Below are 17,299 nucleotides of genomic sequence, written 5' to 3'. Positions count from 1 at the left end.
GGTAATTGGAAATTATTGGCGTATTGACCTGTAATTTAAAACACCTTCATTTATAATTCAACTTTAGTGCAACTCACTGAAGAGCGATATAAATTCAGTGAATTTGATTACAAAGCAAGCCGTGGTGAGGGGTGGGAAAGGTTGACCGACAACTCATAATTGGTTTGTGGAAGATTATGACTTTGTCTTCATTTATTTATCAATGCAATACCTACTAATTGGTTTTGTTATTATTGATTGGTTTTTCTAGTTATTGCAATTATTATATTTTTACACTTATAGCTTGAACAGAACAAATTTAAAGAACTGAATACCATCGCTCTTCAGAAATTGCACTTATGGTTGCGTAATGAATTAAATATTGAACTGTATATACTAATTTTTATAAGCTGAATATACAGGCTAGCTGCCACGAAGCGTTGTCATACAGTCATAGAAATGATCGTAATGGTTCACGTTGAAACAAGTATATACGGCTGTAAGTTTGGCCAGGCCGAATCTTATGTACCCCCCAGGGATTGCGTAGAAAGTTGTACTAAAGACTGTCATCCACAATCGAATTACTTGGGTTGTGGTAATACTTACACTGAAAAAACAGCATGCCCGGTTCCAAAGATTTTGTCTTTACTTTAACAATTTTGGTATTGATTCCGAGCAAAAGAAGCAAGAATACAAGTAAGTGTGTACTTGCTTCTAGGAACCAAATTTTAATTTTTCGTTTTTTCAGCTTTTTTTCTTCATATTCTTTCAATGTCCTTTAAAAACGAATTAATGACAACTTTATTTTCCAAATTAAGACTCGACTTCCAGTAGAAATTATGGTATGTTTCAAGTAAAAGAGTAACGATTTTTTGCTTTGTAGTCAAGATGCAAAAAGACAACAAATTTAAAGACAATTTCTTTCATTTTAAAGACTTTTTCTGAATTATTAAAGTCAAGTTGACCTTAGGCCAAAATTTTTTTGTTTCACGTTATGATACCCATTTTTAAGTCAAATCACTTAATTATAAGGACAATACGACTTCATTGAAAAATTTATCGGCTTTTCGACAAGGAAAAAAATTATATTAGAGAAATGCATCTTCTATGCTAAGCAAAATTTGCATTCGTATTTTAAGGGAATGAAATCTTTGGCCTCGCGACAATATTTTTTCAGTGTACCGATGGCAAAGTATCTTAAAACTTCTTAACATCGTCTTCCATACGTGGTATGTATTAGACAAAAAAAAATAAATACGTATATAATTCAGGGAATTCGACAAATAAATACGAACCGATATGAACTTTTGCGCGGTAATTAGAGTTCCAGAATTCAAATATGGGGGTCGCTGGTTTACAGAATTTCACCACAACCCCGAATATACATACGTTACGGGGTCTTAGAGCAATATATCGATGTGTTACAAACGGTATGACAAAGTTAATATATCCCCATCCTATGGTGGAAGGTACAAAAATGGAACCAGCTGTGATCAAAATAACAACCAGCGTTCATGTTTTGATAGCTTAATAGTTACGAATTTATTACCAGGTGTGCGCCCATGTTCGATTACCGCATGGGGCAATATTTCTTATATTTTTAGTAAATTTGTCATTCCGTTTGTAAGACAACGAAATATCGATTTCCGACTACATATATCAGCGTGAAATTCTAAGACGATATAACCATGACCGTTTGTCTGTCCACTGCAATCACACTACAGTCTTCAATAATGAAGCTATCGTACTGCGTTAACTCGTATTTTTCTGCAGCCAGATCAAGTTCGAAGATGGGCTATATCGGTCCAGCGATTGATATAGCCCCCATACTAACTAACCGACAACCCGATATGATCGTCTAGACATCTCAATTTTTATATGAGGCCCTTTTGATCCATAAATAGATGTGGGTAGGTTCAGTTTTTGGTGTAGCTTCCATATAGACCGATCTGTGGATTTGACTTCTTGAGCTTCTAGAAATCGCAATTTTTCAAGAAACCCTCTACACTCAAAAAAAAAAAAGTTTATTGGGATCCAAAGATTTTGACCTTCCCTTAATGATTTTGGTATTGATTCCGAGCCAAAGATGCGGCTTCTTTAAAATAAAGAACATTTTTAGCGACCTATCTGGCTTTGAATCTGGTCCTAGATTACAATTAAAATTAGGATACAGATCTCATTTATCAAATTATCATTCTCTTTTCGCGGTTTATTAATAAAGGTACTCAGGTACAAACAAATGCTAGTTTAAAAATCCAAATTATAACGGATACTTCAAAGTAACAAATGTTTTCTTAATTTCAAAGAAACTTTAAATCAAAGACGCTAAATCCTCAAAATAAGTCTTAGCCTATATTTGAAGCGTTTTTATCTTAAATCTAAAAATCCAATGTTTCAGTTAATTTAAGGACAATTTCTTTAAATCAAAAATGTGTTTCTTTACTTTAAGGAAAATTAGCCTTAGTTCAAAGACATGGGACTTTAACGGAGGGACGTAAATTTACAAAATTTGTGTCCTAAATTTAATGAAAAAATTTTTTGAAGCAAAGATTATAAACTTTATTTTAATTAAAATTTCATTATTTTAAAGAAATTTGTCCTTAATATTTTGTAAATTTCGCATCCTAAAATTTAGGTTGCGTAATCTTTAATATCACGTAAATATTTTTTTCAGTGTACGGCGAAGACTTTTGAAAGGAAAGTATGGTCGTACACACATACTTTTTTCAATTTTATTGTTCAAAAACAGAAATTGTTGGAAATAGAATCAAATTTTAGAATCTGTTATTTTGGGTGCATAAGTAAGAGTGCCGAAGAGAGAATGAAGCCGACCAATTTTTGTCGGTGGCGGCAAAATGTTTACCTCCGCCGAGGGCGGCTTGAGGGCTTAGTCGATATAAAATTGTCTATTCGTCTATTGTCTTCTTTATTTGTCTTCTTGAGCGGCTACTAATTTTTATTCAATTTGCCTGAAATTCAAAATCTGGATGTATTTTGGTTCTACACGTCGAATATGGAGCGTATCGGCCCACGTTTTGATATAGCACCCATATAGAATTGACTTCTTGAGCGTCTAGATAACTGAATTTTTATCCGATTTCTCTGATATTTAAAATCTAGAGGTTTTTTGGATCCATAAATAAGTGTGCCGAATATGGTATGTACCGGTCCATGGTTTGGATTATCCCCCAATAGCCCGATCACCTGATTTGATTTCTTGGGCTTTTAAAAACGGCAATGTAGAGGTATTTTAGGTCGACATCATAAGTGCGCCAAAGATGGTGTATACCGGTCCATGTGCTGGTATTTCCCTCATATAGACCGGTCTCCCGATTCGACCTCTTGAGAGTCTACACTCAAAAAAAAAAAAGTTTACTTGGATCCAAAGATTTTGACCTTCCTTTAAGAATTTTGGTATTGATTCCGAGCCAAAGATGCGGGTTCTTTAAAATAAGGAAATTTTTTGCGACCTATCTGGCTTTAAATCTAGGATCTATAAAAGTAAAATTAGGATACATATCTCAATTATCGAATTTTCATTCTATTTTTCCTATATATGAATAAAGCTATTCACGTACAAACAAATGCCAGTTTAAATATCCAAACTATGACGTATACTTCGTAGTAAAAAATATTTTGTTAATTTCAAAAAAGCTTTAAACCAAAGATGCCAAATCCTCCAAATAAGTCTTAGCCTATTGAAGCGTTTTAATCTTCAATCTAAAGATTCAATAATTTCAGTTTATTTAAGGATGATTTCTTTAAATCAAAATTGTGTTTCTTTATTGTAAGGGAAATTTGCCTTAGTTTAAAGCCATGCAACTTTAACAAATTTTCAAAATGTGTGTTCTAAATTTAATTAAAATTTTTTTTTTGAAGCAAAAATTATATACTTTCTTTAATTTAAAATTTAATTATTTTAAAAAAATTTGTACTTAATAGTGTGTAAATTGCGCATCCTAAGATTGAGGTTGTGTAATCTTTAATATCACCTAAATATTTTTTTCAGTGTAGACATCCCAATTTTTATCCGATTTGCCTGAAATTCAAACTCTAAAGGTATTTAGGGTCCACACACAATTAAACCGAATATGGTTATACCCAACATGATCTTCCGATTTGACTTCTTGGACTCCGAAATTTTTATCCGATTTGCCTATAATTCAAAATTTAGGGGAATTTTAGGTCCGCAAATAGGTGTAGCGGAAATGGTGTGGATCAGTCCATGTTTTGTTATATATGTCCATGTTGGTATATATGTTTGCTTGGCTGAGTATCGGTTATCAAATCTACCAGAAATTCCACTTATTTTCAAGTAACCTTACAATGATTTTTCAAAGAAAATAATTATATTATTTTATTTATGTTAATGGGTATTAAAGTTTCCGCCCGGCCGAACTTAAGTCCGCATTCACTTGTTTTATTGTTATTTCTTTTTCCTCATCAGACCATAATTGGATAAAGTCCCCATGTCAATTCTGCATTCTGATGTCGATTTCGACTGTGTCATGGCCTTTATGGAAAATTGATGCAAATTGCCACTGACGCACCCATAACAGGACTGGTACCGGTGCTCCAGTGAGTCGAAATTTTTAAATTTTCATAAAATTTATTGATTTCTATACTCTCCTGATCAGATAATGAAGTCGCCGAGTTGCGTCGCAGATTTTTTCCCAGTCGACGGCGCCGCCGAATATGTCAACTCATCTCGACTTAAATTTAGGCGGCATTTAACGAAAAATATTCATTTAAATTAAAAAAAAAATAATTTACACTTGTTTTCATTTCTGTTAAAATGTTGAACCATTCACTCACAGTAAATTATTCAGCAACAAAGCTCATTTTTGTCTTAATGTATGTATACGTTTAGCTAAAAATGAGCTCTGTCGCTGAATACAGGAAGAGCGCGATGAACTTTCTTTGGAAAGAGCACGCATTTTGATAATAAAATTCAATAATTTGCAAGCGTTGTTTGTTTGTAAGACGATTTATGGTTAAGCTATAGGCCAAATTGAAGATGTTTGACAGTGAAACCCTAATAATCATGCAAATATCGGTCCATAATAAATATATATGGCCTCCAAGCAAAAAAACAAAAAAAGAAGTCGCCAAATTTCAACACCCATTTGAAAAAAAAAATGAGTATGCATCACTTTTTTAGGTGATGGATGTGAAATAAAAATGTTGTGATATTTTGGTAAATAAATAATTTCTAATTTTTTTTTAAATTTTTAATGCATTCTAACGCTTGTCTGAAACGTTTGACCTCTAATACTTTAAAAGAAAACTCACAATTTTTATAGATTGAATTTAGCATTTTTTTGACAACATTTATTTATTTGTACTATTTTGTTAATCTCCGTTTTTAACCTATTTAAAACAAAACAAGTAAGTAAAGTCTAAAGTCGGGCGGGCCGACTATATAATACCCTTCACCACTATGTAGGCCAAAATTTGTGTTACCATCTCAACTAGTTCACATTTGCTGGAAGCTATATAAAGGAGACAATTTTTTTACTTCTACAAAATCTCTAGAATTAAAGTTTAAATCTAACGCTAACGCTATCCAGTTAATTGGAGGAAACTTCCATTGAAAATGGGTCTAAAATGTGTAACAGTCTACCATATTTCCCCAACTCTGGTGTACGTATATATGGGAGCTATATATAATCTGAACAGATTTTGACTAAATTTGACATGTATAGTTAGAATAATAATTCTGCAATCTCTGCAGAATTTCACGTAAATGGGTCATATGAGTGCAAATCGGACGGATGATATATATGGGAGACATATCTAAATCTGAACCGATTTCAACCAAATTTGGCACAATTACCGATACTACTAAACGTACTCCTTGTGCGAAATTTGAAGCAAATCACGGCAAAACCCTGGATTTTGAGGCCATTTAAGTTTAAATCTGACGAAAGATATATAGGGGAGCTATATCTAAATCTGAATCGATTTAGATCATATTTGGCACATACAATAGTATCGTTAAAAGTACCGCTTGGGCAAAATTGGAAGTAAGTCAGGGCAAAACTCTGGCTTTTGAGACCATATATTTAAGTCCAAATCGGGCGAAATATATATGTGAGCTATATCTAAATATGAACCGATTTTAACAACATTTGACACACTTAACTATACTATTAAACGTTTCCCTTGTGCAAAATTTGAAGCAAATCACGGCAAAACTCTGGCTTTTGTGGCCAGATAAGTTCAAATCGGACGAAAGATATATATGGGAGCTATATCTAAATTTGAACCGATTTCAATCAAATTTACCAAGCATTGGTAGTGTTGGGGCAGATCGTATTTTATGTCATTTATATTACTTTAATTTATATATTTATTAATTTATTGTTTTTATTTTATTTATTCTTCACTATTTATTTTATTAGTCGTTTAATTTTTCTTTATTTAAATTTTATTTACATCCCTTTAATGTTTCCCCACCCTAATATTTACTTTCAAATTCATTTCGTTTATTTACTTTACTCTCTTTTAGTTCTATGACCTATATTCGTTTTTCGTTGGTTGTCGATCATTTAATGTTACATTAGTTATTATAGTTTGTTTTGGTTTGATCGATCTCTTCCCACTGCTTATGTTGGTCGTGGGTATAGTTGAAGAAAACAACAACAACAAAGCATAAATATCGTTTATGCTTTCGCTTGTTATTTGATGCATTGGTTGAATGCATGTATGTATGTACATACATACATATCAATAACTGTCATCTTTTGGTTTTTTCGTGGTTCAGTGGGAAGAGATGATCAAGGTTAAAGTTAGTTGTCGATTATTGTTTGTCACCAACGCGTTGCTTGAATAAAGGAAAACAATGTTTAAACTTTTTATATTAAAACAAATAGAATATTAACTCTTGTTGTTCGGCACATTACATTGAAAAATTATAATTGCAATAAAACATGTTATATAAACAGAATTTTTACTCGGTCGTTGTGTTTTATAAGGCAATGTTTGAACGGGTAAAAATATAATACAAAATCTAAGTTGTTCTACGGGCGACATATCAACTTTGTGGTTCTGTGCAAACATTTTGGCGACCGTGACAGGACGGTCAGTGTTTAAAGTTGAAAATAATTTGTTGTGGAAAAAGGTTTTCGTACATTTGAAGTGGTGTGGGGTATTTCATCATTGTTGTGTTATTCGTGCTTTCGTTGCCCCTACTGCTGATGTTAAATCCTGTTAGTTTTGTACCTTTGGACACCAACTTTAATTGCTGCCGTCGTAATTATTTTGAAAGAAATTCAACTCGGAGTTTCTTAGCAGAATCAAAGTGAATTGTTGTTAGGTAACAATTATAAAGCTTGGCTTGGTGATACATAAAATTCCAATTTAGTGGAAATTAGCGCCATATTTATTGGAAAGCGCTAATTGCAAAATTGTTGTTCCTGAAATATAAGAAACGCAATTTTCTCTTTCGTCGTTGACGTTCTCTTAAGTTTGCAAAATGACGAGAGACGATAATGATGCTTCTGAAGAAGCAAGTGGTGCTGATTTGTCTTCTCTTAAACAGCAACGTAGCTCTATGAAGAGGAATATCAGCAACATGCATAAAAAGGTAGAAAAAGATGGTGCAAAAGTAGATTCCACTATTTTAGAGTGTCGTTTGCAAATTTTGGAATCATACTTCAAACAGTTGTGCCACATCCAAACTCAAATAGAAACACTTAGTCCGGCTGACACATCGAGGAGTGATTTGGAAGAACTTTTCATAACAGCAAAGGCAAAAATATTGGGCCTTCTGAACAAAAGTCGTAGTTCTATACCTGGTGATACTACTTTGATGAATGCTTCAATTGCCGGAATTTCAACACAATCTCGTTTGCCTTCGTTGAAATTGCCTCGTTTTGATGGAAAATATGGCGAGTATAAAAGATTTATTTCGACATTTAACAACATGGTCCATGAAAATCAAACTATTACCCCAGTTGATAAATTCAATTATTTATTGAACTGTCTCAGTGGTCCCGCTTTGGCAGTTGTTGAAGCTTTTCAAGTGTCAGAGGAAAACTACCCGAAAGCACTAACACGGCTCCAGGAACGTTATGACAATAAGGTATTGATTTTTTTGGAACATATCAACACTCTTTTCGATATTCCGAAAATGGCAAAAGGTGATAGCTCATCATTGCGGAATATTATTGACACTGTTTCGGCTGTTCGTGGTTCTTTGTTGTCGCTTGGGTCTGAAGCAGATGTTATGAACGCAATTTTAGTACATTTGGTTTTGAATAAAGTGGATGCAGATACGAAACAGAATTATGATGAAAAACAAGAATATAAATCGTTGCCCTCTTGGGATTGTTGCTATGATGTTTTGAGTCTTCGTTGTCAATTTCTCGAAAGTCATGGAAAAAGGACAGAATTTGGTGAAAAAGCAAAACTTGTCAAGCCCAAGCAAAATTTTAATCGCACTGCCCATACTTTCGTCAATTCAAATCCAAATTGTGTATATTGTAATTCAACTGATCATTATCTGCAAACTTGTTCTTCGTTTTCGGCAATAGCAGTTCCCGATCGTTTTAATTTTGTAAAACGCGGTGGCCTGTGCATTAATTGTCTGCGAAAGGGGCATATGGTTTCAAAATGTCCATCAAAATCACGTTGCAGATTTTGTAATTCAACTCACCACTCAGTGTTGCACATTTTTAGTCCAGACAACTCGGGACAGTCAACCATTTCGAATACTACTACAGTGCAACCTTCAACTAGTAATCAAAATCCAGTTTCGCTTGTGGCTCGCTCATGTAAAAGGGCAATCATTCCGACTGCTGTGGTTCTCATCAAAGATTATTGTGGAACTTTTCAACCGGTAAGAGCTTTACTTGATTCCGGCTCCGAACTCAATTTCATTTCAGAAGAAACTGCAAAAAGGCTTCGGCTTAAATTTCGACCATATTCACAAGAAGTTTCGGGAATTGGAGAAGTTAGAACCAGAATTAAATTTACCGTGTCCGCTACAATAAAATCAAGAATTAGTTCGTTCCAGTGGTCCTCAACTTTTGCTGTTACCCCAACAATTGCATCTGTACAGCCCGGTGAGTACATATATACTTCAAATTGGAAAATTCCCACCGATATACCGTTAGCTGACCCATTGTTTTTCAAACCGCAACATATTGACATTCTTTTGAGTGCTGAAGTATTTTTTGATTTATTACTTGATGGTCGAATTTCTCTTGGATATGGTATGCCAAACCTTACCAATACTGTTTTTGGATACATTGTTGGTGGTATCGCAAGTACTGGTCAAGCGAGATCTAATTTTACATGCAATTTGATGGTCAATTCTTTAGAAGTGGATCTTGATAAAACTCTAAAAAAATTTTGGGAAGTAGAAGAATACGAAAAGAATCCCAATATGTTGTCCGAAGAAGAAGCAGCATGTGAAAATCACTTTGTTGAAAATGTTAAATTAGATTTTGATGGAAGAGTTGTGGTCCGCTTGCCATTTAAAGAAAATCCCAAATGTCTCGGCGATTCGTTCGAAGCTGCTCGAAAACGTTTTTTGTCCCTGGAAAGACGTTTAGATCGTGATCTACAATTGAAGTCAATGTATAAAGAATTCATGGATGAGTATTTGTCCCTGGGTCACATGTCGCTCTATAATCAACCGTTATGTGGTACCTATTACATAATACCACATCATTGTGTTTTGAGACCACAAAGTACTACAACAAAAATTAGAGTTGTATTTGATGCATCTTCTCGTAGTTCGTCAAATAAATCATTGAACGATATTTTGATGGTTGGACCAACAATACAACAAGACCTGATCACCACACTATTTTCGTTTCGTTTACACAAGTATGCTTTTACTGCTGATATTTCTAAAATGTATCGACAATTTCGAATAGATGAAAATGATAGAAAATATCAACTCATATTGTGGAGAAATCAAAAAGATGAACATTTAAAGGTATATCAACTGAATACTGTTACCTACGGTTTATCTGCCGCCCCATTTTTGGCGATTCGTAGTTTGTTTTTCATTGCAGATAAATATTCGCACTCGCATCCTTGTGGTTCTGAAGTTTTGCGCAACGATTTATACGTGGATGATGTACTCACCGGCGCTGACGACCTTGCAACGCTGGCTCAAAAGAAAAACGAGCTAGTAAAAATATTAAGTTTCCATGGCCTTGAGTTAGCAAAATGGAACAGCAATAACATCATGTTCGGTTCAAATCAAGATGCAGAAATCACCATTAAAACAAGTGAAGATGAAGTTGCAAAAGCCTTGGGTATGTCTTGGAAACCCAAGGAGGACGTTTTTACTTACCGATTCGAGTTACCAGATGTGATGAATCCTACAAAAAGATCTGTTTTGTCAATTGTATCAAAAATCTATGACTTGCTTGGACTATTGAGCCCCATTGTCATTCGATGCAAAATACTTCTTCAAGAAATGTGGGTGCAAAACATTGGATGGGATGACCCATTAACTGAACATCTTAAATCATTATGGCTCCAAATTAAATCGGATTTAAATTACATACATAAAGTTGAAGTCCCCAGGTATGTTTTAACCTCAAATGATACTCTTGGAGAAATTCACGGATTTGCTGACGCCTCGCAACGAGCATATGGTTGTTGTATTTACTATCGAGTTTGTCTTAAGGGAGAATACAAAACGACCCTTTTAATTGCAAAATCCAAAGTGGCCCCAATTAAGGCACAATCACTACCACGGCTCGAATTGTGCGCAGCAGTATTGCTGAATAACACATGGCTCAAAATACAACCAAAAATTTCAAGTTTTGTCTCATCGATATATTTTTGGACTGATTCCAAAATCGTACTACAATGGCTTAAATTACATTCGTCGACGTTGAATTGTTTTGTGGCAAATCGTATTTCTGAACTACAGGAGAAAACAAGAAATGTTAGCTGGAGACACGTCCCTTCGAAGAGTAACCCTGCTGATGTGGTTTCGCGTGGATGTAGCGCGGAGGAAATTTCTAATACCATTTGGTTTAGTGGCCCTTCGTTTTTGGAAGAAGATATTACAAAATGGCCCGGAACTGAAGAACAATTGAACATCGAAATTCTCGAACGTAGAAAGGCAGCTGTTTTTGTGGCAAATTCATCAGAAGTCAACATCATAGATGACCTTCTCGATAAGCATTCTTCCTATATTAAATTTATTAGAATAATTGCTTATATTTTTCGTATATTCAACAGATGTCCTGCTAAGAAAGATGTGAATATTTCTGATGTAATTCATTTGTCCCCAGATGAATTAGAAGAAGGTTTTTGGAGAATTGTGGCTCACATCCAGATGTGGTGTTTTGGTGCCGATATCAAATCACTGAGTAATGGTGGTCTGGTAAACCCATCGCTTCAAAAACTTTCACCATTTGTACATGAGATGACACTTGGAGCAACCACAGTCAAAATTCTTCGTGTTGGTGGTCGTTTGTCCCAAGCGCCCATTCCTTATGATGCAAGATTTCCAGCACTATTACCAAAAGACCATCGCTTCGTTAAAATGTATATTGAGCATGTTCATCGCTCACATTTACACGCTGGAGCAAAAGTGTTGTTGGGACTATTGCGCCAGAAGATATGGATTGTAAACGCCAGAGATGTTGTACGCAAAGTTGTTCGCAATTGCGTTCATTGTTTTCACTACAAACCGAAAATGATGGAACAGCTGATGGGAAACTTGCCATCAGATCGACTTCGAGCTCAACGACCATTTTTGATTGCTGGTGTTGATTTTTGTGGTCCATTCATGACGTCGTACCGTATCCGAGGAAAAGTGCCTTATAAAACATACATAGCTGTATTTGTGTGTTTCACTTCCAAGGCAGTTCATTTAGAACTAGTTTCGGACCTATCGACAAACAATTTCATCTTGTGTCTGAAAAGATTTGTTGGAAGACGTGGCATACCCCAAAAGTTGTATTGCGACAACGCCACTAATTTCGTTGGAGCACGTAACCAAATCAAAGAATTAAAAGAAAGTCTTTTTCGAGATGATGTGGTCCACGACATGAAATCACTTTGTTGTCAACTTGGTTTCGAATTTTGTTTTATACCTCCCCGTGCCCCACATTTTGGCGGACTGTGGGAAGCAGCCGTCGAATCTACAAAAACGCTACTTATAAAGAACGTTGGCAAAGCATATCTTACTTTCGAAGAGCTACAAACAGTCATAATTGACGTTGAGGCAATTTTAAATTCGCGCCCCATCGCTCCAATATCAAACGATCCCAATGATGGTGAAGCCCTAACGCCTGGTCATCTGCTTATTGGCTCTTCATTGGTTGCAGTTCCCGATAAACATATCGATTCATCCCAATCATCATTATTGTCTCGGTGGCAAAGGGTCTCATTTTTGAAACAACAATTTTGGCAAATGTGGTCCCGAGATTATATGCTATCTTTACAACAAAAGTCAAAGTGGTTCAAAGACAATAACAACATAAAAGAAGGGCAACTAGTTCTAATACATGAAGACAACACTCCGCCACAACAATGGTTACTAGCTCGTGTTACAAAACCTATTCTAGGCCGTGATGGAAAGGTTCGTGTGGTTGAACTGAAAACTAAATCTGGCATTTGTTCTCGGCCAATTCACAAAGTGGCTCCCCTACCAAATAATGAAGAGGTTTGAAACATGGAGGTTTCAACGGCGGGAGAATGTTGGGGCAGATCGTATTTTATGTCATTTATATTACTTTAATTTATATATTTATTAATTTATTGTTTTTATTTTATTTATTCTTCACTATTTATTTTATTAGTCGTTTAATTTTTCTTTATTTAAATTTTATTTACATCCCTTTAATGTTTCCCCACCCTAATATTTACTTTCAAATTCATTTCGTTTATTTACTTTACTCTCTTTTAGTTCTATGACCTATATTCGTTTTTCGTTGGTTGTCGATCATTTAATGTTACATTAGTTATTATAGTTTGTTTTGGTTTGATCGATCTCTTCCCACTGCTTATGTTGGTCGTGGGTATAGTTGAAGAAAACAACAACAACAAAGCATAAATATCGTTTATGCTTTCGCTTGTTATTTGATGCATTGGTTGAATGCATGTATGTATGTACATACATACATATCAATAACTGTCATCTTTTGGTTTTTTCGTGGTTCAGTGGGAAGAGATGATCAAGGTTAAAGTTAGTTGTCGATTATTGTTTGTCACCAACGCGTTGCTTGAATAAAGGAAAACAATGTTTAAACTTTTTATATTAAAACAAATAGAATATTAACTCTTGTTGTTCGGCACATTACATTGAAAAATTATAATTGCAATAAAACATGTTATATAAACAGAATTTTTACTCGGTCGTTGTGTTTTATAAGGCAATGTTTGAACGGGTAAAAATATAATACAAAATCTAAGTTGTTCTACGGGCGACATATCAACTTTGTGGTTCTGTGCAAACAGGTAGAATGTCAATTCTACCCTCTGTGCAAAATTTCACGAAGATCGGTAGTAAACTTTGGCCTCTGTGGTCATGTGAGTCTAAATCGGACGAAAGATATATATGGGAGCTATATCTAAATCTAAACCGATTTGGCTGATATTTCGCAAGATTTTCGAGATCCATAAAATATTTGTATATACGGTATTTCAAGAAAATCGGTTATTAAACACGCTAACTATAACCAAATCGGGGATAAATATATATGGCAGCTATATCTAAATCTGAACCGATTTTTTCCAAAACCAATACCGATTGTCTCTGTCCCAAGAAACGGCCCTATGCCAAATTTGAGGACGATTGGACTTAAATTGCGAGCTGTACTTTGTGCACAAAATTACATATACAGACAGACGGACGGACAGACAGACAGACGGACATCGCTAAATCGACTCAGAATTTAATTCTAAGCCGATCGGTATACTAAAAGATGGGTCTATGACCACTATTTCTTGGCGTTACATACAAATGCACAAACGTATTATACCCTGTACCACAGTAGTGGTGAAGGGTATAAAAAGTTAAAATTACCCTTTAAAATATGAAAAAAACGCTAGCTATAAAAAATAAAAAAAAAAACAAGTATATACGGCCGTAAGTTCGGCCAGGCCGAAGCTTATGTACCCTCCATCATGGATTGCGTAGAAACTTCTTCTAAACACTGCCATCCACAATCGAATTACTTAAGTTGCGGTAACGCTTGCCGATGGCAAGATATCTTAAAACCTCCTAACACCATCTTTTAAATTGTATGTAAGTCCATACGTGGAATATATTAAATCAAAAAAGATCGATCCAATACGTATATAATTCAGTTTGACAAAGTACACATAAAATTTTGACAACATTTTCTACAGAAATAAAATTTTAACAAAATTTTCTATAGAAATACAATTTTCACAAAATTTTCTATAGAAATAAAAATTTTGACAAAATTTTCTATAGAAATAAAATTTTGACAAAAATTTCTACAGAAGTAAAATCTTGGTAGATTATTTTTGGCTCGAGTGGCAACCATGATTATGAACCGAATAAAATTTGAACAAAATTATCTATAGAAATAAAATTTTGACAAAATTTTCTATAGAAATAAAATTTTGACAATGATGAAAATTTTATTATGAACTGAATAAAATTTTAACAAAATTTTCTCTAGAAATAAAATTTTGACACAATTTTCTATAGAAATAAAATTTTGACAAAATTTTCTATAAAAATAAAATTTTGGTAGATTATTTTTGGCTCTAATGGCAACCATGATTATGAACCGATATGGACCAATTTTTGTGTGATTGGACCAATTTTGGTATGGTTGTTAGACCATATACTAACACCACGTTCCTAATTTGAACTGGATCGGATGAATTTTGCTCCTCCAAGAGGCTCCGGAGGTCAAATCTGGAAAACGTTTTATAAGGGGGCTATATATAATTATGCACCGATATGGACCAATTGTGGCACGGTTGTTAAAGATCATATACTAACACCATGTTCCAAATTACAACCAGATTGGATGAAATTTGCTTCTCTTGGAGACTTCGCAAGCCAAATCTGGGGATCGGTTTATATGGGGGCTATATATAATTATGAACCGATGTGCACCAATTTTTGCATTGTTGTTAGAGACCATATACCAACATCATGTACCAAATTTCAGGCGGATCGGATGAAATTTGTTCCTCTTTGAGGCTCCGCAAGCAAAATCTGGGGATCGTATTATATGGGGCTATATATAATTATGGACCGATGTGGACCAATTTTTGCATGATTGTTAGAGACCATATACCAACACCATGTACCAACTTTCAGCCGGATCGGATGAAATATGCTTCTCTTAGAGGCTCCACAAGCCAAATCTGGGGATCGGTTTATATGGGGGCTATATATAATTATGGACCGATATGGACCAATTTTTGCATGGTTGTTAGAGACCATATACCAAAATTATGTACCAAATTTCAGCCGGATCGGATGAAATTTTCTTCCCTTTGAAGCTCGCAAGCCAAATCTGGGGATCGGTTTATATGGGGGCTATATATAATTATGGACCGATATGGACCAATTTTTGCATGATTGTTAGAGACCATATACCAACAACATGGACCAAATTTCAGGCGGATCGGATGAAATTTGCTTCTCTTTTAGGCTCTGCAAACCAAATCTGGGATCGGTTTATATGGGGGCTATATATAATTATGGACCGATATGGACCAATTTTTGCATGGTTGTTAGAGACCATATACCAACACCATGTACCAAATTTCAGCCGGATCGGATGAAATATGCTTCTGGTAGAGGCTCCACAAGCCAAATCTGAGTGTCCCTTTATATGGGGGCTATACGTAAAAGTGGACCGATATGGCCCATTTTCAATACCGTCCGACCTACATCGATAGCAACTACTTGTGCCAAGTTTCAAGTCGATAGCTTGTTTCGTTCGGAAGTTAGCGTGATTTCAACAGACGGACGGACGGACGGACATGCTTAGATCGACTCAGAATTTCACCACGACCCAGAATATATATACTTTATGGGGTATTAGAACAATATTTCGATGTGTTACAAACGGAATGACAAAGTTAATATACCCCCATCCTATGATGGAGGGTATAATAAAGAACATCTTTGGGAGAACATTTTTCGGATTGCTTTTAAAGTTGTGTCTTTAGAAGTACTTCCAAATTCTTTTTGCTGCGTTCCATATAAATCGATCCCAAGATTTGATTTCGGAAGCATCTTGAAAAGAAAATTTCAAATGATCCGTTTTAAATCTGGTTCCTTAAATACCGTGCGAAAATTGGTTCATATTTATACATTTAGGTATACGAATAAATAACTTAAATGTTCCTTATAGTTTAAAATTAATTTATTTCAATGAAAATTTTCCTTAATATTGTGCTAATTTGGGGTTCCTCAATGATGGTTCAATAATATTTAATTTAAAATCAATATTTTTGGGTCAATTTTATTGCATCTCTAATGTACTTATATTGCTGGTAATGACTATTTTTAATTTCTATCCTAGTTCATTGGAGCGATATAATTCATTTTGGGGAATTGATTATGAATAGTGCTTATGTTGAAATATTTATCTTTTCACTTTCTAATTCAGCAAAATAAACACAAAATACGATAATGTATTCATAGAGACTACTCATAAATATTGTAAATAGCAATCAGTTGAAAAGCCTTCGATTTGGTATTAGTTTTGGAAATTTTATTGCAATTTGCAATAATTAAACAATGCTATGAAAATTGCATGCATCTACACACACTAATACAAACACATCGAGGCACACATACAAACACCTTCATGCAGGCATCTTAAAACACCTTTTAATTAAATTTTCCAGCAATTATACCCTTACTGCATTCAAACGTAATGTTTATTTCATTTCTTGTTGGAATGCTACAATTTAATTGAACTCTGAGGGTTCGTATAGAAGTGCATACGTAAGTAGAAATTTCAAACAAATTTAGGAAATTAGTTCACACAAAATATATAAACAATATCCTGAATGCAATTGAATTGAATGTGGATTCCCACAAAATGTAGTTTCTCGTTCGGTTGCACGTTGTTATTTTTTTTTATAGAGCATTTGAAAAATTGTTAGGAGCACCTTAGAACTAAGTTAATAGGGATGAGAAAAAAAGAAATAGAACTTCAAACAATATTCGATCTTCCTAAAATATTCTGGGTATTTTTTTTATCAATCCAGAAAGTCAGCATGGTGCAATAGTTGGCATGTCATGAGATCAATTCCAGTTTCGTCTAAACATCAACAAATTATGTTGGGGTCAGTAAAACTGCTTCTATTTCTGTCTATGTCAAAGACACTCAAA

General features: G+C 34.5%; 1 protein-coding gene across 1 annotated transcript; it reads left to right on the top strand.

The window, feature by feature from the left end:
- The first annotated feature begins 7,456 nt into the window (after positions 1-7,456).
- On the top strand, positions 7,457-12,631 carry LOC142231053 (uncharacterized). Its single transcript, XM_075301673.1, has one exon. It carries the CDS (start codon positions 7,457-7,459, stop codon positions 12,629-12,631), a length of 5,175 nt encoding a protein of 1,724 aa, XP_075157788.1.
- Positions 12,632-17,299: the final 4,668 nt, after the last annotated feature.

The sequence above is a fragment of the Haematobia irritans genome, chromosome 3 (genome assembly GCF_050003625.1).
Source record: "Haematobia irritans isolate KBUSLIRL chromosome 3, ASM5000362v1, whole genome shotgun sequence".
Classification (NCBI taxonomy): domain Eukaryota; kingdom Metazoa; phylum Arthropoda; class Insecta; order Diptera; family Muscidae; genus Haematobia; species Haematobia irritans.
The sequence above is the reverse complement of the archived record's forward strand: the minus strand, read 5'-3'. Positions and strand labels throughout refer to the sequence as shown.

Excerpts from the sequence above, each read along its gene's own strand:
- LOC142231053 (XM_075301673.1), top strand. The coding sequence starts at position 7,457 with ATGACGAGAGACGATAATGATGCTTCTGAAGAAGCAAGTGGTGCTGAT.